Raw genomic sequence first — 22,678 nt, 5'->3', positions numbered from 1 at the left:
GTAAATTTTAAGTTTAGATTACATTCACATAATTTTGAAATATAAAAGGCATTTATATAATTTTAATTTCTATGTAATTTTATATATGTCCCTTCATTCTCTTTTTTTTTTTTTTTAAATCCCATTATTTTTAATAATTTCTCCACTATTTTTCTTCGCTGACTATTCTCTTTGAGTACTAATGAGGTTTCTCTTTTATCTAAATTAAAAAAAAACAATTAAATTATTTTTAGAATGAAAATTAACCCTATTTTAGTTGAGTTATTGCTCATATTCAATAAAATATGATGGAAGTTAAAAAAAAATATAAAGTATTTATGAAATATAGATGAAATGATTTGTAATTGAAAAATTATTCCTCCAAAAATATCAAACGTCTGTCCGTCCGTATTTAAGAAAAAAGAAGAGGATGGCAAAGCAGAACGAAAATCAAAACGCTCCAGGTCCAACGCAAATTCAAAAAATGTTTTGTTTATTTCCCTCTCTACTGTCATATCTTATAAACAACAAAACAAAAACCACGGCAGAAATAACCAAAGGCCCTACACACGTGCTTTTCACATTTCCCCCAATTCAAATTCTCTCCCCTCCCCCTCTTACAACGGCTACATCTCTCTCTCTTCCCCACCCTTCTCCTTCGCTTCCTTGTCTCCCCAAACCCTACGCATTCTCTCTCTCTCTATCTCTCTCTGTGTCTCTGTGGAGTTCTCTGTGATTTGTGCTAAGCAATGAAGCACTTCATGCAACCGAGGAACCCGATCTTAAGGGAGACGCATTCCACGGACCCACCGTCGTCCGCCAGCCCTAGCTCGGCCAAGCCCAGGCCGTCGAGGAAGCAGAAGTCTGCCAAGGAAAATGCACCGCCCTCGGATCCAAACGTGATTCAATGCGATCCGAAGCAATCCCCGGCCAAGTTGAAGAGTCCGCTTCCGCCAAGGCCGCCGTCTTCAAATCCTCTCAAGCGAAAGCTCAGCATGGAGACTCTGCCCGAGAATTCGGTGCTCGGGCCTTCGGATTCTGGCGTCAAGGTATTCCTTGTTGTCACTCGAGGGTTTTGGTTTCAATTCGGTTTCTACTAATCTTTTGGCTGCCGAGAAAATCTCGATCTAGTTTGTGTGGTCACTGAGAAATGTAAAACCACGTAATTAATTTAAAGTAATCTTTCTACAGCTCGTTTTATTTATGAATTCTAAATGGTTCATGTGGCTTCTGATTGAGCTGTTTGGTTGCAGAGAAATGGATATAATATCCATAATTACGCATAGAGATTCTGGTTAACAGAAGTCGAGTATTTCATGTCACCTATAGTGGAATTAAATTCATGTTTGGCTGCTTAGTAAGTGGAGAAAAAGAATATGAACGAAAATAAAAGAGAAAAGCTTGGATTTTGTGTTCTTTTGCCTTTGTATTGTAGTTGACAAATATAGTAACAGGGTGTAAATCTCACATCTTAAATTTTATGCTAATCTGGTTTTTTAACAAATGAAGACGACACCTCAACATATTGGTAAGCCATGTTTCGTAAAGTTCATTTTGGTTCTTTAGTGATAACCAACTCAGCTTAATTATATTAGATGCATCTATTAGGACTAACTCAGCAATGCTTTTTGTTTTAGGAACACCCATGCTCATAAATTTTGATTTCTTTATTTACTACATTTTCTCAGTAGCTGAACATGGCATTCGAATCTCACTGATTGTGGAGGATACTGTCACAATTTTTCAGGTTGTGGTCCGAATGCGGCCGCCACATGAGGATAGGGATGAAGGTGATGTGATAGTTCAGAAAACTTCCAGTGATTCATTATCAATTAATGGACAAACTTTCACATTTGACTCAGTCGCAGACATTGAGGCAACACAGGCATGATCTATTTTGATGAGATTATTTTCAGGCTTTTAGAATGTTTGTTGGTGTTGAATGCTAAATAATTCTATTTTTTTTTTTCAGCAAGATATCTTCGAGCTTGTAGGAGCACCCCTTGTTGAAAATTGTTTGGCTGGATTCAATAGTTCTGTATTTGCGTATGGACAGGTATCTTTCAGTTTTTGTTGTTTCTTTTCTGATTTTATTATTATTTCAAGTGTAATGATCCTATTAATGTTCTCCATGTTTCTGAAAATTTGATTTCTTTAGACGGGCAGTGGAAAGACATATACTATTTGGGGTCCGGCCAATGCCTTGTTGGAAGAAAAATTGTCCAGTGATCAACAAGGGTTAACTCCCCGTGTTTTTGAGCGACTCTTTTCCCGCATAAATGAGGTGAGCTATGCTGTACTTCATTTAAATCATTGAAGGTTAAATTGTATTGTCGAACAATGGTCCTAATTTGTGCTTTTGTGTTTCCTTTATAGGAGCAAATCAAGCATGCCGATAAACAACTCGAGTATCAGTGTTGCTGTTCTTTTCTTGAGGTTGAGTGATCGTAAATACTTTTGGTATGCTTGACCTAACTACGTTTGTAAGCTTATGCCACTTGATTTTTCCTTTTTTTGCAGATTTACAATGAGCAAATTACAGATTTGTTGGATCCAAATCAAAGAAATCTCCAGGTAAAAGGAATTTTTTGTCGTTTCATCTTCATGTATATATATTTTTAAAGTTTTTTTGTTGCTATAAACCTTGTCTTCTTTGTTCTTTTGTTACCTTCTTCTCCTAGATAAGAGAAGATGTTAAATCTGGCGTCTATGTCGAAAATCTCAAAGAGGAGTCTGTACGTACAATGAAGGATGTGACTCAACTCTTGATGAAGGTTTTCTCTTTAATATACTTCTCCTACTATAGGCATAGCACGAATATCTACCTTAATGTGCCCTCATAATTTAACCGTTACTATACCCAAATGGAGAAATGTTAAGCAGCATACTTGGTGACCTGTTCTTGCACTTTTTTCGAGTACAAAATCACTGGACCATACAACTACATGTGCATTTCTTATTAAATTATATAATTTCATTTTGTTAGTATGTTTTTAGTTTGATAAATTTATATCTTGACAATTGCCTCCAAGACACTAGTTTTTGTTAAGGACCAGTTACATGGGAAAATTTTAAAGGTTGACATCATGTTGAGTTAGGTAACTCTACATGTGCTTGTTACTACAAGAGAAGTTTGTCAGAGTAGATTGTCAAATGGTGGAAATCCTTTCATTGTCATTTATTTCAATATATTAAGAGCCTTTTGTTGTGGAGATTTATACTTCTTTATGAGTAATTTTTTCTTTTTCTTTGTTTTTCAAATTTTGTCTTTGCAGACTGTTCCATTAGAAATCAAAATTGTAGAAATCAATCTGACACAGGTTCTATTTCTAAATGAACCAAAAGAGGGTGTAAACAAAATGCATTAATTGAAGATCACGGTGGTGTTTGTCTTCTGTGACTGTGATGTAGTTTTGAATAAGATTGACCGCTGCATTTTAGCACCCTAAATTACATATAATTGATAAGGGGGGGACATAATGACCTAACTTAGCGATTTGAATCATGTAACTGGAGGTTCTTTTCCCAATCAAGGAGTTGCAATATTTTGGAACTTTTGCCGCATTATGATGGAAAGAATATTAGTATGGCGTGTAACATGTATTTTTCCACCTTAGGAAATCAAACTTTTTAAGGGACATCATTTTCTACGTAATCTTTGAAGTATGAGTTTTCAATACTGCGCTACCAAAAAACTCGAGCAAACTTATCAAAGTATTTAAGCCATTGAGTTTTTAATAAATAAAGGGTGGGTTACAATTTTACATTATATGGAAAATATTTAGGAACATTCCTAGATGGAGTATTGCACAACCAATATAGGATAGAAGTATTAATTCACAAGTAGGAATGACAGTCAAAAGTTCACCAAGTAGGTTACCCTGCTTAACGAAGACAAATTAATTTTTACTTCTTCACTTTGAGATATTCAAGGATTAAAAAGTTCAGTGGCTTTGGTCTCAAGCACCCTAATATGAATGGTGAGGTCTAGGGCACAGGCATCTGAAGCCTCAAATTCTTTGGCAAGTTATTCAAAAGATAATAAATAAGGTAAGGCTCACATGAAGTGCTTGCCTTGTATCAAGACTCTTTCCTTATGTTGAGGAGTGCGCATAAGGCCAGCCACTAGCAAGATTAATATAAAAAATTTGAATTTTACTTAATAGAAAGTTTTTAAGCTAACAGTTCATACATTTTTACAATTTATTCCATTTAATCTGAAGGATTAGTCTCCATGTGATTTCCTCATTTTCAGCCTTTTGAATTTGATATGATGGGTTATATTTTGAAAGTCTGCTTGTATTATGGATTGATTATATTCAGGCATCAAATTTACAAGCACTGAATAAATTATGCAGGGGATGTCAAATAGGAGGACAGGCGCAACTAGTATAAATGCTGAGAGTTCCCGTTCACATACTGTATTCACTTGTGTTGTTGAATCCAGATGCAAGGTAATAGTATCCACTATTGAGATTATTGGGTACTTAATAGCTGTTTATAATCTACTATGAAAGACACTAAATGTGGTTAGGATATATCTGTTAAGAGTCATTTTATAGATTTTTTTTTATAAATATTTTACAAATAAGAATCACTAGATTTTTTTCGCCAAGTAAACTAGTATTTTGTGAAGTTTTTTATGCCAGTATTCTATAGAGAATTTGCTGATTAGAAATGTGACAAAAATGTCAAGATTATATGTTTGGTGTTAGTGTTCTTGATATTTGTTGTTGGTTCAAATCATATGAAACTCCTTTAGATCTTTTGGTATGTGACTGCATGTCCCTGTATTGGTTCTTGGTTATTAAACAGGCCTGCCTGAAATGGGAATTTTAGGTGTCAATGTAATTAATACATATTCTTGGCCCCAATATTGTCAAATGCAAAAGTGGACCTCAAGGCACCTAGTGTCTGCATTCTTAAGACATGAAGTGCCAAAAAGGCACTGGCTAAAAGTATCAAGTTCTAGACATTTTTTATAAGTAAACTTATTCCCTTAAAATAGTTCTAGAGATAATTAGTATACATTTTGTGAAAATAAAAGGTTATCTATTTGATGCATTGGAATATCTATAATGAAGTGAGGCTGTGCTAAATGGATAAGAGCTGGTCTATAAAATGGTAATGCGTTTTTTTTTTTCAATTTTCTTTGCTTGTTGATCTTTGGTTAAGACCCTCAGAACAACCACATTTATAGATTCATAGGACATCTTTTCTCATGACGAAATTGTTCCTTTACTTAAGTTTTAGAAGACATTTCGCTGAATTATTGTTCAGTCCACATTTAAATATAGTAGCTTTTAGAGAGGCGGTTGCCTCAATCCACTGGAACTTTATATAAGGTGCTTGTCTGGGCATCAAAGGCAGTTGCCTTATTGAAGGTGAGAACCTCACTAAAGGCATCTTTCCTCAGGGCTATAATGGTGCTTTGGTGGTACCTTGCCTGGCCCAGTGCCTGATCACCTTTGACAACATTGGTTGGCCCATTTCCTCACACACATAGCTCTTGGGTTGAGCTTCTTTGACAAACAAGAGAAATTGTAAATACCTCTGTTTCTTTATTGTTATGGCATCACATATTTGCCGAAAGGATCTTATGTAAACTATTATTTTTCTAGAGCAAGGCTGATGGTTTAAGCAGCTTCAAAACAAGCAGAATAAATCTTGTTGATCTAGCCGGTTCAGAGCGACAAAAGTTAACTGGTGCAGCAGGAGAACGTCTAAAGGAAGCAGGCAATATTAATCGATCACTCTCACAGCTTGGGTATGGTTTAACATATCTTCTTGCATATTTTTCATGTCAAGTGCATTTTGGTTATATTTCACCAATTAGTATTCATTCACTTTTAGAGCTATTTCAAATTTCATACTCACGTAGCATTTAATTAACTTAATTAATATTATCTTAGTTAATGGACAAAGTTAAAGTTGTTCCCCCGTTTATGAGAAACTATGTTCCTGTTGCGATCAAAAGATCTGCAACCCTGACATATATTTTTATTCAAAAAACTGAAGTGCTTCAGCCTTGGTGCTTTGCGCTTAAGCATGCTGTTACCAACACTGTACTATGCTGAAGGAGATGCAATGTTAGATGGTGAGTAATGGACAATATAGGACAAATTAGTTTTTGAAGATAGTGAAGAAGGGAAAGTATTAGTAATAATTAAAAAGAAACTAAAGTGTAGAATGAACTTAAACATGGAAAACATGTCATTCCCAGGACACATGCAAGGTAAAATCATCACTTTTAAGAAACCTATTTAAAAGTCTCAGAAGAGAAAATTCTCTATTGGGGATGATGACATCTGCAATATGCAGAATGACTAACAGCCTAAGGATATGTGGGGTCCTCCAAAGATAAGTCAGATCTGTATACACTCCAATAAATATGTACCATGGCATCAAACAAAATTTAAAATATTAATTATGGTAAATCCTCTCGTCCATCAACAATGTGTAGGTCTAATACACTAGGAGTCTAAAAACTAGAAATCCCACCGTTCAAGGGACATAACTAATAAATGTTTTGAAAACATCAATAATAATTTAGATAAATCTCCAAATAGGATTTATAAAATATGTAAGCTATCAAGCCACACAAAGTGCCCCTAAAAATTAATTGTTCTCAGAAGCCAAGTTAGGTGCCTTCTATTGTTACTTTTGTAGGCTGATCTAATTGCTTTGGATTATAAAATTTAGGCCCCAAAAAATTAATTGTTCTCAGAAGACAAGTTAGGTGCCTTCTATTGTTACTTTTGTAGGCTGATCTAATTGCTTTGGATTATAAAATTTAGGCAGCCAGAATACACAAAAATATCATTTTCTTGGAGAATATATTTACTTAAATTTGAATATTAATGTGCAAAGATTTGCTTTATCTGGTACACTTAAGATCACTGGAATTTATCTTAAATATGTAAAACTAAGTGATGGAATGAGAAAGGCAGTTGACAACCTATTTATATGATTAGCAGATAAATTGAAGTGACAGACATAACATAATGGTCAAAAGGCAGGAGCATAAATGTTTTAGTAGAATAGTTAGTAGGACTGAGATTTTGGAATAGGATAATGACACAATTTGTCTTTGGCATGGACTACCGCAAAAACTTATACCCCTTTATTTCTTCCTGAAGCTATGAATTGTTACAAATATCAGAATCGACAAATATTTTTCTGCATGGAAGTTGTTGTACTGAAAGTTTACTGTCAGAGTATAGCTCCCCTCAATGGATTAGGAATTTAGCTCTTTTGAGCCACTTAATTGGTGGTGGTATCTAGAATCAGAGGGTCAGAGAGTACAAGGGAAACATTGAAAGATTGTTGTGCTTAAATCAGGGATGAAAGGTAATCAATGTCTTATATAGATATAATTAGTTTTACAACTTTTCGAGAAATCCACCTTATCTGAACTTGCACTTTTAGCAATTTCCCCATGGTACTTGCTCGCAGCCAAAGCAGGATTTTTATAGAAGTGATACACTAAATGTCATGGTGTTACTATCTTCTGTTACTGGCATATAATTCAGAGCTGAACAGATAAAGTGCCTATGTTGTGCTGAATTGGAAGGGCAAAAAGGAAGGATAAGTGTTGTAGTTTTCGGCAGTAAAGCCATAATCTTCCCATAATTAGTGCCAATGACAGTGCCACATTTATTGTCTAAATCTAAATTTACACAGATTTTGTGCCACCCCTACGTATTTATTTGACTATCTTTTCTAATTGGGTTCAATTGCTGGAGTGCAGAAATTTAATCAACATTCTTGCTGAAGTTTCTCAAACAGGAAAGCAAAGGCATATCCCCTATAGAGACTCCAGGTTGACATTCTTATTGCAGGAATCTCTTGGCGGAAATGCAAAATTAGCAATGGTTTGTGCTATTTCTCCATCTCAAAGGTAATACTGCTGTCCCCTTTTTTCCTCATAGTAGTCTTGTTTCTTCTCTGTTTGTCAAATGGAAGTTCTCTTGGCTCAACATTGCAGTTGTAAGAGTGAAACTTTTAGTACATTGAGATTTGCACAGCGTGCCAAGGCTATTAAGAACAAGGCAGTTGTTAATGAAGTAATGCAGAATGATGTGAATCACTTGCGGGAAGTGATACGGCAGCTGAGGGTATATTTTTATTCATAATAATTCTGTGTTTCTCCATTATGCCGAATTAAACTCATAAATCTGATTCAAGTAGATGATTTCAACAGGATGAACTAGATAGATATAAGTCAAACCGTGGATACCCCATTGACTCTAATGGAGGTCATTCAGCAGCATGGATTCGTAGAAGTTTGAGTCTACTAAAGTCTAGCCTCAGTTGTCCAATGACATTACATCACGTTGACGATGATGGTGATGAGGAGATGGAAATTGATGAGGAAGCTGTTGAGAGGCTCTGTGTTCAAGTGGATAAGCAAATAGCAAGCAGCGAAGCTAACAGTAGGATTGATCTAGGGGAAACAAAAACTGTAAATTCAGACTTGCAACTTGTGACTTCTGAAGATACAAGTTTTGATGAGCCCGAGTGCTGCATATCTGGGGGTGGATGTATCAAGGAACAAAGTTCTGAGGATATAGATGTTAATATGGAAGAAGGAGCATCTGAACATGATAAGATAATGATAGTTGATTGTGCAGATCCTGTTAAAGACACTTCATGTTCTTCTGATGCTAATGTGTTGACTTGTCATAATCTCCTAGAGGAAAACAACAGAGAAAGAAACGCACTTGATGGGGATTCCTATTGGCAGCCCAGTGAGGGAAACAATATACTTAGCTCATCTGTCAGTAAATTGCTAAACAAAGAATCACCAAGAAAAAATGTAATGGATAATTCTTCCTCAGTCACTGGTCATCTTAATGAAGTTTCTGCCGGCATTTCCAGTGCAGATGCACCAAATGATTTTTCAAATGGCTCAGTGAATTGTGTATCTCCTCCTAGCTTGAGTGTAGTTCAATCTGATGTCTCCCCAATACTTAAGTCTCCAGCTCCAAGTGTTTCACCCAGAATCGCCACCAGCAGGAAAAGCTTGAGGACTTCATCAATGCTGACTGCTTCACAGAAAGATCTTCAGGATGACAGTATGTTAGTCCCAGAGGCTGCTCATATATCTTTCAAGAAATCCACGAGAAGCAGCATTAATACTATGTCCACAGAGAAAAGTAAGAGCTTTATCTCACCAACTGAACATTTGGCTGCAAGCATCCGTCATGGCCTTGAAATTATTGATAGCCATCGCCAAAGTTCAGCTCTAAGGCGGTCAGCATTCAGGTTTTCATTCAAACCTGCAGAATCGAAGCCAATTTCTCTGGTTGACAAAGTTGATGCGGGTGTGCAAACTTTTCCTGGTGATATGCTAGAAGAAGATTCAGTTGAATTTATGTGTACCAGTTGCAAGAATAGAATGCATCTAGGGGTCAAAGAGGCCAATGACGGCTCAAACCTACAGCTAGTACCTGTTGATAGCGCAGAGTCTGCTGAAAAATTAAAGAAGCAAGTTACCAAGGCAAGTTTAAGGACAGCTGGACTTCTAAATATCATTCTGGGCTGTTTGTATGCACGAGTTAATCAACCCTTTTCATTCTTTATTATGCAGGCAGTGGAGAAGGTTTTGGCAGGAGCTATTAGGAGAGAAATGGCACTAGAAGATTTCTGTGCCAAGAAAACCTCTGAAATTGTGCAGCTTAACCGTTTGGCAAGTCCCTTTCAAGTTTTATTTATAGACAACTGTAACCAATATTTTTCTTTTGGTGTTGGCATGACCTTTTCTTTTGATCATTTACAGGTGCAACAATACAAGAATGAGAGGGAATGCAATGCCATAATAACACAGACAAGGGAGGATAAAATCCTTCGTCTTGAGAACCTTATGGATGGCGTTTTACCCACAGAGGAGTTCATGGAGGAAGAGCTACTGTCACTCACAGAGGAGCATAAGGTATAAATTTGTTCTCAAAGTTTTCTTTTCAGTAGACTGCGGGCATGTTTTTTAACCTCTTTTCCACAGATTTTAAAGGAGAAATATGAGAATCATCCTGAACTTTTAAGGACCAAAATTGAGTTAAAAAGAGTTCAAGATGAGCTGGAACATTATCGGAATTTCTATGATATGGGTGAGAGAGAAGTGTTGGTGGAAGAGATTCAAGATTTAAGAAACCAACTACAATTTTACATAGATACTTCATCCACAGCATGTCGAAAAAATCCACTACTTCAATTGACTTATTCATGTGAAACTCAATCGGCTCCACCTCTTACTTCGATTCCTGAGTCAACTGAGACTGCTGAGGAGAAACTTGAACGGGAAAGCATTCTTTGGACAGAGGCAGAGAGCAGATGGATCTCTCTTTCTGAGGAATTGAGACTTGAACTTGAATCTAGCAGATCACTAGCGGAAAAGAGGAAGCAAGAACTAGATACTGAGAGGAAATGTGCCGAAGAGCTGAAGGAAGCAATGCATATGGCTATAGAGGGGCATGCACGCATTCTTGAACAGTATGCAGATTTGGAAGAGAAACATATTCAGTTGCTTGCAAGGCATAGGAAGATCCAGGAAGGAATAGAGGATGTCAAGAAAGCAGCTGCTAAAGCAGGAGTTAAGGGTGCTGAGTCCAAGTTCATAAATGCTCTTGCTGCTGAAATTTCAGCATTAAGGGTGGAAAGAGAGAAGGAGAGGCGGTATTTTCGGGATGAGAATAAAGGACTTCAAGCTCAATTGAGGGACACAGCTGAAGCTGTGCAGGCTGCCGGAGAATTACTTTTGCGGCTGAAAGAAGCAGAAGAGGCTGTCGCGGCTGCCCAGGTGAGTTTTTTTCATTGAGATTCACATTGAAGAAAATATGTTTAGATGCATATTTTTCTTTTTGTTGGTTTTGATATGCATTGATTACATATGCTACATGGTAATGTCCATCTCATAATGCAACTTAACAATGTCTTCTTTTCTTTTGATTGGTAAGTACACAAGCACCTGGTGGGTCTGGAATGCCAGACCTCACCCTCCTCCACTCTTATTCACAGCATCCAACAATTTTATTGGTAACACATGCATCCATGGCTTAGAACCCCTATGTCAACCTCTATTCTATTGTTGAGGGGAAGGAGATAGCGTTTTATGCTCAAGCACATTCGCTGCAGCATAACAAAAGCATCCCTTTCAGGGAAATCTCTACATAACTCATTTGTTGTATAATATATAAATTGAATTGATAGTATTTATAGTTTTACACCAAACTAATATTTCATCAAATCATTGGGAACCCTTAGACAGATTTACATTTTAATTGAAGGTTATATCACTTGACTATATGACTCTAGTTATGGGGCCATACCATTTCAGTTTATGGCACCTTCTGATTTCTCTCTTATTCAAAATCACATTACCTTGCCTTTCACATTCTATAATCTCTCATAACGTTCGTGCTCTCTCTCTCTCTCTCTCTCTCTCTCTCTCTCTCTCTCTCTCTCTCTCTCTCTCTCTCTCTCTCTCTCTCAAGTTACATAATTACGCTTAAGCCAATAGAACAATATAAGCTTTTTTCTCAATTAAACAGATTTGCTACCTCATTCTCTCCATTTTACATAAGTTGTTTGTCAAAATTCACCTATTTGTGCATTTTTGAAACTTCACATTCCATTTTGCTATTTACTTATATTTTCAATTGTTCTAAAAATTTTATTTTAAGTTGTTTAAATGGACCTAAATTTTATACTTCTTCTCCTTCTTCTTCTTCTTTACAGTGCTTATGTTTACTCAAAAAGTAGTCCTGTAAAAGCTCTTGGAAATAGCTCTACATATATTAGGATAAATGTACTTTTGACTAAATGTTACTAGAATTCATGCTTTGGAAGTGCACGACTTATGCGCTAGAATTGTAAAAATCATTCCCACTTATTGCATTGAATTTGAATGTTGGGACCTTTGAACGTGTTGGACGATGGTGAACTTGATAATATATACAACCAAATTTCGATCTTGGTATACAAATGTTAGTAAAGGCTCTTATGTTGCTCCAAACAAAAGCTGTGTCTCAACTTTCTACTTTGACTCAGTTGGAATTTCTCGCTTCAGAGTCTCTATTGATTGACCAATGACTCTCATTAAAATATGCAGATGCGAGCTGTGGAGGCTGAGCAAGAAACCGAAAAGGCACACAAACAGATTGATAAATTGAAGAAAAAACACGAAAAGGAGATCGGCACCCTTAATGAACTACTCCTAGAATCTCGTTTACCCCGAGAAGCAATACAACCAGCTTATGATGATGCTCAAATTGCCACATACGACGCAGGGGAGACACGCAATTCTAGTGATCAGAGATGGAGAGAGGAATTTGAACCATTTTATAATGGCGAAGATTGTGAGTTACCGAAACCCACAGAACCCTCGTCATGGTTCTCTGGTTATGATCGATGCAACATATAGATGAAAATTACTGGCCTAAATGTATGCATCACTAACAGTTTTTGTGATATAGCTCCAAAGTTGTAGCATATTTTTACTGGTCATCCGGTTCGTGCAGTTTGTAGCAATTGTGATTACCAATGTACGTGTCCTCATATTGTTTTTTGTCAATTCAGATTCCCGAGTCCATAAGATATCAAGATTGAATTCTTTTTATCCATCCCTACTTGTTGTATTCTTGTCCTTTATTCTCCCATATTTATCCATCTGATGTGTTTTTCTTCTCTTTTTCCTAGTTCCCTTTGTCATTTACTTTCCCTCTTCTTGTCTACCAAGTAACACACGCACATGCATATGTTTACGAGCACAGCAGACACACGCAAGCACTATGCAATGTATTTGAGTCTGCATTTTATCCATTTCCCACTCATTTTAAAATGTGGCTATCCATTATACTTCTCCTATTCTAAGTTGTGGTATCGATGAAAGGAAAGGGAGATGTGTCTGCATAGAGATGGGGCTTTTTAGAAGTTTGTGTAGTCTATGGATATGGTGGGCCCCAGTTGCAGAGACAACTGAACTACAGAAAGATCTCAAAATAAATAAATAAACAGTGAAGAAACTGAGTTGAGTTCAAGCTTCAGATCATTAATTTGTTTGGTTTACGTGTCAAGAGGATAGGGGGCAATCTTCAAGTGGATTAGAGAAGCATGTCCATGGCCCCTCCCCCACCCCCCTTCCTTTCAAAGTGTTTTAAATATTGGATTAAAAAAGCAGGCATTCCACGAGTTCTCACTTCTCAGTCTGAAGCAGCCTCCTCCTGATGTGGTAGTTTTATCAAGTCATGGAGACCATTAAACAGGAACCTTGTGGCCTTGTCTTCTCTGACATGAATCTATATCCCTACCAGTGGACCATTTTTCATGCTAAAAGGGCAGTTCCAGTGAGGTCCCCGGGGGGCATGGAAGGAAACCAGTAGAGACCTCTCACCCCAGCCATTATTGCCCATTTGGATTATTTATGAGAAACCAGGAAACAACCTAGCCATCACAATTTAAAGGTCGAAATGGGCCCGAAAGTGACATTTTATATAGCACCATAAAATATCTATGTTTTCATGATATATTATGGATATTTGCTCCTATGAAAGCTTTGTAATCAACTATTTCACTGTGGTATTTATTATATAATAATTAGTACTATAAAGCCACATCATGACTATTCCGTTTATGTTATTCTTTTATTAATATTAAATAATATATATAAATCATTAAGAATATAAAGAATGCATATATCCAATTAAATTGCTTAATTTATTTGAATTTCAAATTACTGAATGGAAACAAAAATGATATATTCATGAATTAAATTGATAAGTTCATTTAATACTAATAGTCTTTTATATTATACCTTTTTACCTTTTAAATTTATGTACTTTTATTTTGTATATTATATAAGTCGTGAGTGTGCAATCGTCGTACAGTCATATTGAAAAAAGTGAATAAATACGACGATATATATGAAAAGAAATTAATTTTTTTAATAATAAATTTTATTTTTATTTTTCAAAATAACTGCACACGAAGTTGTGTAATTCCAAAAAAAAATTACAACTGGTCAGAAATCTTCATAAGAAATGTAGAAAATGGAGTAAAAACGTTAGGTCTGGCCCACATAAGAGAAACAAAAAGTATGCGTAATGAATTCAGATGCCTAGACCTATAGGCTTTTCTCAAATATGGGGGTTTTTTTTTTTTTTCTTATTGGATCTTTTGATCGAGAACGATTGGAATATTTTTCAGGTTCCCAAACAGTAGCTAAGATTTGTGGAGAAATGCAGTTGCATGTAATGTTAAGAGTAAAAGTTAGGGCTTGATGATCAGTAATGGTAGGTGAAACAAAATGATAGGTTCTCTCTCTCTCTCTTCCCCACATAAAAAGGTTCCTTTGGTACCAACCGAAGTTAAAGCGACTGGTTCTTTAGGCCAAAGAAAGAGACATAAAGGGCAGGGGAAGGGGAAGGTGGTAATAGATGTAGCACCATGATGGAAATTTATGACAGCCTGTTAATTGGACCCCTCTCCAAATGATCACTACTTATAACCCCACAATAACCTAACACTTTCCATCAATCCTTCCTATTCACACTTCCTATTCAAGGACCCCCCCAGCAGCCCCTCCTAACTCTCACTTCCTTATTGGACCTTCTTGTTTAATTAACACTTACTTTCCGGTTCGTAAATAGTAGTAAAATAATTTTAAAATATTTTAAAATAGTTATATTTCTAAATAGATCCTAAATCTTTTACTCTTTCTCAATTATGTTTTAAGCAGCATTACTCTTAAAACAGTTTGGATAGTGGAGTATTCTCAACATATTCTACTATAATTTATTATTTTATCATTACTTTACACTTGTTTTTTATTATTTTGTACTATTATTCAATATTTTATTATTACATTTTCATTATTTTTTTTACTATTCACAAAATATCTGAGATCACCTCAATACCCAAACACAACTGCTTATCTTATCATTCTTAAACACAATAATAGACTTAATGCACTTTAATTGAATTTATAATTCAACTATTAAAAAAAAGTCACTTAAAATATGATATATTAATGGGTGTAATTCAAATGACAAAATTTTACAAAAAATAATATATATATTTTTTTGCATTAAAAAAAAAAGAGTTGAATTTCGGCCCTCAAACAAATTTCAATATCAAAGTGAGCTAATTAACTGAAAATAACAGTTAAAATAACTTCAATTAAAATATTCTGAGAGATCCAAAAGATTGGGCGGGTTCAGTTGGTTGTACGGCTTCAAGAAAATTAAGAGGGTAAATGATTTTATGGTCACTTTAATTAAAAAAGGGTTGAATATTTTGTTATAAGAATATTGGAAAAGTAGATTGGAGGACGTCAGCGTCAGATGTGATGGTGAAGATGAAGGCAGGTACCTAACAGCCCTTGGATCTTATTGGGTGCTTGAGAATTATATATCCAACTACTAATTATACTTTCAGGCACTAATTCTCCAAGTTGACTAACTACAAAGACATTGTCCCTGAAAAGATGGCGCAATTATCCTCCTTGATTACTTTCATTCTCTCACTATTTTCCAACCCAAATTACACTGTGCCAACAGTTTCTAGAATAAATAAATACTTGCACACAATGCCCACTAAGAAACTTTTTAGGTTGTATTTAGATAATAATGTGATGTTAGATACTCTGTAAATATCAATAAATAGTAATATAAAATAATAAAAAATAGATAAAAAATAATATTAAAATAATAAATAGTGTTGATCATCCAAACCTACCCAGTTTTTGAAATTCATTACATTAAAACAAAATCGAGAATATGAGAAAAAATAGCCTATATAGTTTGAGACTATAGTTAGTGTTGGATTATTTCAAATATTCTCTCCAAATTGATTTTGACTTCTTTTGAGTTTCTCTCTAATGTGATTTTTTATTAGTCCCACGTTAAAAAGACAAGTAAACTTTTAGTGATTTATAAGTGAATGAGTTTTACATTACATAAAATATAATATAAGGATAGAAGTGTCACCAAGTGCGAAGCATAGACAACACGCTTGCACATAGACACACTTATGCATCGTTGCAAGTAATGGACTTATTTTAATTCAAACGAAATGATGCATTTTTTCAAAATTTTGATAGATATTAATAATTGCCAATGATAGTTATTTTTATGATAAAAACAGTTTTATTTAAATTGAAACGAATCAATGATCTGTTGTTATTACATTTATTCGTTTTAAGATTAATATTTAAAATTTGCAATATACGCACTATATAAATAGTGTTGTATCATGAGGACATAATTGTCATATTCTTTTTTGCAAAACTTAATTTGTGAGTGGAATGTAATATTTGTCTAAGAGACGGATTAACAATTACTTCACTATTTTACAATTTTAATCATATTTGCTATTTTCTTTCTAACATTTAGCATGATGACAATGCTCTGAATCCTTGATTAGGAAAACTAGTAACATAATTGGATGAGCTTTGATGATTGCATTGGCGTGAGCCGTGGAGGTGCAATGGGGCGGATTTGGACTTGCTTTGGTCGGAAAGTCTATTGAAGCGATGTGCGTAATGGTTTAAAGTATGAAGAAAATCTATTAGACCAGGTGTCATAAGGTATGATTTCTAAATAGGAGAACAAGGTTCGAAACTTTCCTCCTATCAAAAACAAAAAGTATAGAGGAGAAATAGCATATGAGGTTGTATGTCTTAGGCAGCTCGTGAGGATTGCTCCTTGTCTAACAACTTCCTTTTGAGTATAATTAGAGAAATGTTTTAGTCACAAAGAGATCTTATAAAAATAAATTAATAAATTAGCATGAATTGATCTAATATATTAGATTGTAAAATTATTTTTATTATAAAATAAATCTGATATATTATATGAAACTATGTCAGTTTGTGAGCTTATTTTTATGGGATCTTTTTGTAGTTATAGCACTTTTCAATCCTATCCAAAGGAGTACCAGAGTCATCCCTTGTATTTATTTTTCTAATTCATTTTTTTTTTTTTGTAGGGTACAAGTGGAAAAAATGTATCCTTGATATCAATAATATCAATACTTGATCTTAACTTGCGTGAAGGATTTACAAACTGAAGTCTTGAAAACTAAAATTTACAAAAATGGAAAGAGTATACTGTCCGTTATATCTTGTATAAAACTAATCATACAGCCAACTCGTGGACGAATTTAATAAATTCTAGTGGATAAAATAAAATTCCGTACATCAGTAGATTTTAATGACAATGTTTCATACTTTTCACAGTTTTATGTACGTTTTACTGCAATTCCTTGTGATAGTTTAATGGCAAAGATTTTGATATTGATTGTATGCTTCTTCCCTATCTAAAGTTTGATTGGATTGTGAGAGTTTCTCTTTAACTTATTTAGATTAGTCAGGATTTTGTTATGTGACACTCTATGCTAATAAAAAAGAATGTAGATATGTCGCGGCAGATCGATTTTAATCTGAATTTCCTTTTATGTTGAGCCGTACCTGACCACAGACAGATTGAGCTAAAAAAATGGACAAAAGACCAGAAATTTTGTCCATTGTGTTTCAGGTTGTATATTATAAAGACAGTGGAACTACCACATTCTAAACAAGTAATTAAGGTACCAAAAATCCATTAATTTAGGACCAGACATAGCGGCCAAAAAGGCAAATAGTGCAGCTGATTACTTTTGTTGTTGTTGTTTAGAAGCTGTATTTTCATGAATAATGACAGCCTTTGATGATGGAAAGTACCCCCAACTTCTTATTTTATCTTTCTATCTTCAAAGCCATAGGGTATATCCCATCCATCTACATCTCAACTCCACTACCACTTTATTCTAATTTCTCACACTTATTATCCTCCATTTTTTTTAGGTTTCCTTTTTTACAAAAATGCTCTTAAGAAGTTGGGATTTGTACGAAGTTTATGTTTTTTTTTTTTTTTTTTTGGGTTTTTATTCCTCAGCCAAGTCAGAACTTCACCACACTGCTTAATATTCTAAGAGTAGAATATCTTCTGGGTTGGGTTAGGAAAAGACGAGATGAAGATACAACTGTTTTGCAGTGAATTTCAAGGTTGTTGAGAAAAAGGAAAGGGGTGGGGAAATGAGTTCTGGGTTCCAGCTCAAAACCACTGATCATTCTTAATCTCACAGTTGGAGTTGAGATAACATTTGTCCCCACTCACCAGCTGGCTGCAATTAGGAATCTACTTTCCCACAAGTTACGCGATTTAACATAACCAAATATCAATCCCAATCAAGGGACCCAGAACAAGTATTTGTTCCAGCTAAATCTGAGAGCTACTGTTTCTGTTGGTTGCTGCCAAGATGTGGAAAAAGAAGATAGATTTGGAAATCCATTAAAATTCTTAAGTTCAAAATGGTGGTTGCTAGTTCTTTTCCTTTTTTTTTTTTTTTTTTTTCTTTCTTTTTTTTTTTAAAAAAAATCTTCAGCACCCTAAGTTGGACAAATATCAAGAGTTCCAACGGAAACTTGCAGCAATTACCAGAAAAGAGAGAAAAGGAGATAAAATTTAGTCAAATAATAGGAGGGCTTAAATGAACCAATGATAGTGTTTCTCAATGGTAAGGTAATACAATACACAAGGTTGGAACAAAAGCTGCTGATATGAAAAATACTCCATCTCTCTCCTTTCAGCTTTCAACTAATCTCCTTAAAACGATCTTCTACAATGTGGGCTTGACAGTTTTTGCTCCACTGGCTGCAATTAGTTCTGGAATATTATAATGTGGAATTCTTGAGAGAACTCTCCAAAAGAATGGGTCTTCCGTAAAGATTGCCAAAAAGATACTAAAGAAGTGGTTCTCTTTTCTTTTCCTTTTTCTCTTTCCAAGCTAAGGATTAATTCAAGCCGGAAGCTTTCTATGTACAGAGGCATTTCACTCCCGGGGGCCTCCTCCTCAACTGAATTCAAGACTCTCCCGTCCATCAATGTTAATTACAGCTCAACTTTCATCTGAGCTGCAGCCCCTGAGCCTGCACCAAACAAATTTTGGATTAGACACTCAAACCAAAGTGCTATCTGGCAAAAGAAAAAAAAACCCAGATTTCTCATGAATCTATTCCATACCATGAAAGCTCTGCTGCTGATTCTGGCCAAAACCCATCTGAACCACGCTTTGGAGGTCATCCTCCCAGGGTGCCGAAACCTGTAAATCAATTTACGGTACACCTTTGAGATCATTTAAGATGGGCAATTTTAAATGCAGGAAATAATTAAGCAAAGTCTCTCTTCAATTACTTGTGGGACGGCTTCTCCAAATCCATCCATCGGAGGCAACTGTACGCTTGGATTTCGAGAAAGTGCAGCCAAAGAGTTTACTGGGAATCGATTCTCCGTTTCATTGGCAATGCCGCCATGCAAGGCTTGCATTTGTTGGGGCTGGTATCCATATGGGATAGAACGCATCGCCGAGTCTAATGGATAAAGGGTGGGAGGCAATGCTCCGCGAGACTGAAATATCTGCAGTTCACATTGTTTGAGCCACTAAATATAATGCCTGGAAAAATATTCACAAGCAATACCCAAGACTAAAAACGGGGAAGAAGTGAACAACTTACATCTTTTGACAGCTGAGCTTCCATGTTAAAATCCATCCTTGGATTTACAGTAGCCAACTTCATTGAAAGAAACTGCAGAAAACGAAATTAACCAACACAGGACTCTTAGAAATTCTGAACTGTCAAGTCTGCAATTCCTAGATAAATGGTGGATAAACTTCAGCTTACCTCAACCTGACGTTGCAATGACTGCACATAATTTATAATTTCATCCAGCATAACTGCCTTCCCAGTGACCTGAAATCAGAATACAGTCCAAACCTTATATTTCATTTCTTATTCTTTTTCCCAAAAGAAACTCAGGGTATGATTTAAGCTGCAATTTTTTTAATATTACACAGACCTTATTGCAACCAGGAACTAGATCCTGAAGGAACTTCATCCTTTCACTGATTTTCTCTCTCCTTACCTGACCAAGAAAGAAAGACAAGAGAGAAATGTTAAATGGAAATCTAACTATTCTGCTAACTAAAGAACACGTCATAGAGCACTATCACAATTCCTACTCTTTCGGCAAGACTATGGCTATCCGTAGCTTGGCCCCTCCTGGCTCTGACATGAATATAGTCCTTTGGTGGCTCCGAAGGCTTGGAATTATCCTTGCTTTGTTTCTGATTCCCATCCCCTGCAGCTTTTGAGTCTGCTTTTGCCTTTGCCTTTGCAGAGTCCTTTTCATTTCCAGCATCCTCATCTTGTCTGATTCTCTTTGCATTCGATTCTTCATTGTCCACAGCAGTCTGCCATGAATTCGCTCATTAAATCTCCGTATAATTCTCAAAAGTAAGGAAATTTTGAAACTGACAAATTCTCACGTATATTATAATTATTACCTTGTGATCTTTAGCTGAGGGAGTAGAAGGTGTTTCTTTAGCCTTTCCTCTGGATATTGATTTCCTTTTCCTTGCATTGGCGTCACTGTCAACTTTGGTACTCACTTCCCCACCTGGGATTTGTTCAGACACCGAAGACCCCTCCCTGGAATCACCCAATTCTGCATTTTCAGGCGTCGAGGGCCTTGGTAGCCTAATGAATTTCCTTTTGACCGCTACATTTCCTTCCTGCTTGTTGTTTTCCTTAACTCCCATCTGAGATCCAACAAGCTTGAACTGCTGGTTGCTCGAAGCATTAGACATCTTGCCGTACTCCATTCCGGGCATTACTCCGTAGGGCAAATCTGTTTCATTCAACCCGATACAATTCGTATTGCCAAAGCATGAAAATCTCGCAGCCCTTTCGGCGAATCCAGGGTCTGCTGAAAAGGGTACCAGAGTTGGATGAAATGGTACCTGGTGACCGTTAATTGGCAAACGCCCTCTGATCTGGGAGTCCATGATCGAGAGGTTGAGCTTGGGAGGGGAATTCAAAGGGGTATTGTAACCAGAAGTGTTGGTACTATTGTTGTTGGTAGTGGTGTTGCCGGCGATGTAAGTCTGCGGCGAAATCTCACCTGAATTGCATATGCTTCCCAGTCTTCCAATCAATTCTGTGATCATTAGGCAATTGCTGCCAGGAATGGCAGCGGCATTTGAGGCTGCCGGGGAAGAAACAATGGAGCTCAGAGAAGAATCAAAGGGATCACTATGATCTACTGAATTGTCCCAATTGGGATTGAAAAAGGAATTGGGAAGTTGGTCAGCAGCTGCGCAATTCAGCTCATTGGGCTGGATTTCCATGCCAAAACTGGAAGTAGTCCAATTTGGAGGTGTGGTGCTCTCCTTTTCCATAGAAATCTTGGGGGAGTTAGAGAAGACAATGGAACTGAACCTGAGAGAAGTTGGAGACCCAGATCAAAAATTATAGCTCCGTCCAAGGATCAGAAAAGAAAACCCAGAAATGTTTTTTCTCGGAGTGAAAAATCTTCAGTGGGGTGTCTTGTACTCTAACTTGTAAGGAAGCAAAGGTTGAGAAAAGTGAATTGGTGATAAAGGACGTGTAGTGTTGATCATGTGGTTCTTGTACGTTGCTCGAACGAGGAAGAGGGAAAAAAAAAAGCTTTAAAGAGAAAGATGGGTGTTGTGTTAGCAGAAAAGCAGAGAGAGAGAGAGAGAGAGAGAGTTGAGAACAGGGAAGAGCAGCAAGAAAGATAAAAGCAACGAGCTGTCTCTTTGACCTTATTATTCAAAAGATTATTTGCTATGATTAATAATGCAAAGATCTCTGCCTAAAAACTCCGTAACAGACGGGTGAAGAGGGAGGGTGGTAATTCCGGGCCTTAAACGTCAAACCATGTTCTCTCTCCTCTTGTTTTTGAAATATCCACAACGTGTGTTTCTGTCTGCCCCGATTATCACTTATACAAACCATTTCATATCATATTATTTTATTTAATTATTATAATATTTTTAAAATTTTTTACATAAAATAAAATAAATAATTTAATTTTTTAAAATTTTAAAATAAAAATAATATCATAATAAAATTTTATTTTATTCTCATCTTATCTGTATAATTTAACTGAAAAATATATGAAAAAAATATACCTCTCACAAAATTCTAACCCTTTTCTTTGTAGTTTCATGCACTTTTTTCCCATTGTTTCTTTTGGGTAGGATGGATGGGAAGGGAAGGGAAGGAGTCAAGGAAAGGATTGGAAAGATTCTATGCTATGTTTGGGTATTAAGAATATCTCAATTATTCTTAAAATATTTCATTACTATCTATTACTTTATTATTATTTTTTATCTATTTTTTACTATTATTCATTACTTTTCACTACTATTTCATATTAAACTTAACTTCTGCTAGCCACTAAACACTGACACTGTATTTAGTCATATGGTGCTAATCAATACCAATCATCAATATTGATTAAATCCACAGCAAAATGATGGAGTGTTTTATTTATTCATTTCACCATTTATTTTCTAGAAAAGTATATATATATTTTTTTAAGTAACTTGTGAAAAATCTTGTGATTTGTTAATTTATATATATACATTTATTAAATTAATAAGTTAATTGTCAAAGAGTGAGAAAAAAATGTGTTTCTCAATCTTTCTGTAACCTCATTTAATGGATTGCAATTTATTTAATTTTTTTATGAGTAATATTATGTAAAAATATTTTATTTGTAAGTCAAGACCCTTTATAAAAAGTAAACTCTACTAGAAAAAGTGTTTTTTTTTTTTTATAATTTTTTAAATTATTTTA

At 35.5% G+C, this 22,678-nt stretch overlaps 2 protein-coding genes across 2 annotated transcripts; one reads left to right on the top strand and one right to left on the bottom strand.

Annotated features, from left to right (window-relative positions):
* The first annotated feature begins 522 nt into the window (after window positions 1–522).
* LOC122315430 (kinesin-like protein KIN-12B) lies at window positions 523–12,599 on the top strand. The gene is made up of 16 exons (XM_043131312.1): window positions 523–1,028; window positions 1,727–1,864; window positions 1,952–2,035; window positions 2,138–2,263; window positions 2,356–2,415; window positions 2,500–2,553; window positions 2,661–2,753; window positions 4,338–4,433; window positions 5,601–5,746; window positions 7,730–7,879; window positions 7,967–8,096; window positions 8,183–9,481; window positions 9,572–9,670; window positions 9,761–9,913; window positions 9,983–10,777; window positions 12,089–12,599. Exons 1-16 carry the CDS (start codon window positions 729–731, stop codon window positions 12,398–12,400), a joined length of 4,035 nt encoding a protein of 1,344 aa, XP_042987246.1. The 5' UTR covers window positions 523–728; the 3' UTR covers window positions 12,401–12,599.
* Window positions 12,600–18,478: 5,879 nt separating this feature from the next.
* Window positions 18,479–21,673, bottom strand: LOC122315421 (transcription factor bHLH77-like). Its single transcript, XM_043131301.1, has 8 exons — window positions 20,359–21,673; window positions 20,035–20,265; window positions 19,872–19,937; window positions 19,697–19,765; window positions 19,529–19,600; window positions 19,209–19,430; window positions 19,038–19,116; window positions 18,479–18,943 (listed from the first exon to the last, which is right to left on the bottom strand). The coding sequence occupies exons 1-8, from the start codon at window positions 21,250–21,252 to the stop codon at window positions 18,906–18,908; spliced, it is 1,671 nt and encodes a 556-aa protein (XP_042987235.1). The 5' UTR covers window positions 21,253–21,673; the 3' UTR covers window positions 18,479–18,905.
* Between the last annotated feature and the right edge of the window lie 1,005 nt (window positions 21,674–22,678).

Source organism: Carya illinoinensis, chromosome 1 (genome assembly GCF_018687715.1).
Source record: "Carya illinoinensis cultivar Pawnee chromosome 1, C.illinoinensisPawnee_v1, whole genome shotgun sequence".
Classification (NCBI taxonomy): domain Eukaryota; kingdom Viridiplantae; phylum Streptophyta; class Magnoliopsida; order Fagales; family Juglandaceae; genus Carya; species Carya illinoinensis.
This window is presented reverse-complemented; position numbering and strand designations above follow the sequence as displayed.

Coding starts and splice junctions, on each gene's coding strand:
- LOC122315430 (XM_043131312.1), top strand. CDS start 729: ATGAAGCACTTCATGCAACCGAGGAACCCGATCTTAAGGGAGACGCAT. Junction 1,865..1,951: donor CAGACATTGAGGCAACACAG/GCATGATCTATT, acceptor TTTTTTTTTCAG/CAAGATATCTTCGAGCTTGT. Junction 2,036..2,137: donor CTGTATTTGCGTATGGACAG/GTATCTTTCAGT, acceptor TGATTTCTTTAG/ACGGGCAGTGGAAAGACATA.
- LOC122315421 (XM_043131301.1), bottom strand. CDS start 21,252: ATGGAAAAGGAGAGCACCACACCTCCAAATTGGACTACTTCCAGTTTT. Junction 19,938..20,034: donor GCCATAGTCTTGCCGAAAGA/GTAGGAATTGTG, acceptor TTTCTTGGTCAG/GTAAGGAGAGAGAAAATCAG. Junction 19,431..19,528: donor AAGCTCAGCTGTCAAAAGAT/GTAAGTTGTTCA, acceptor TGTGAACTGCAG/ATATTTCAGTCTCGCGGAGC.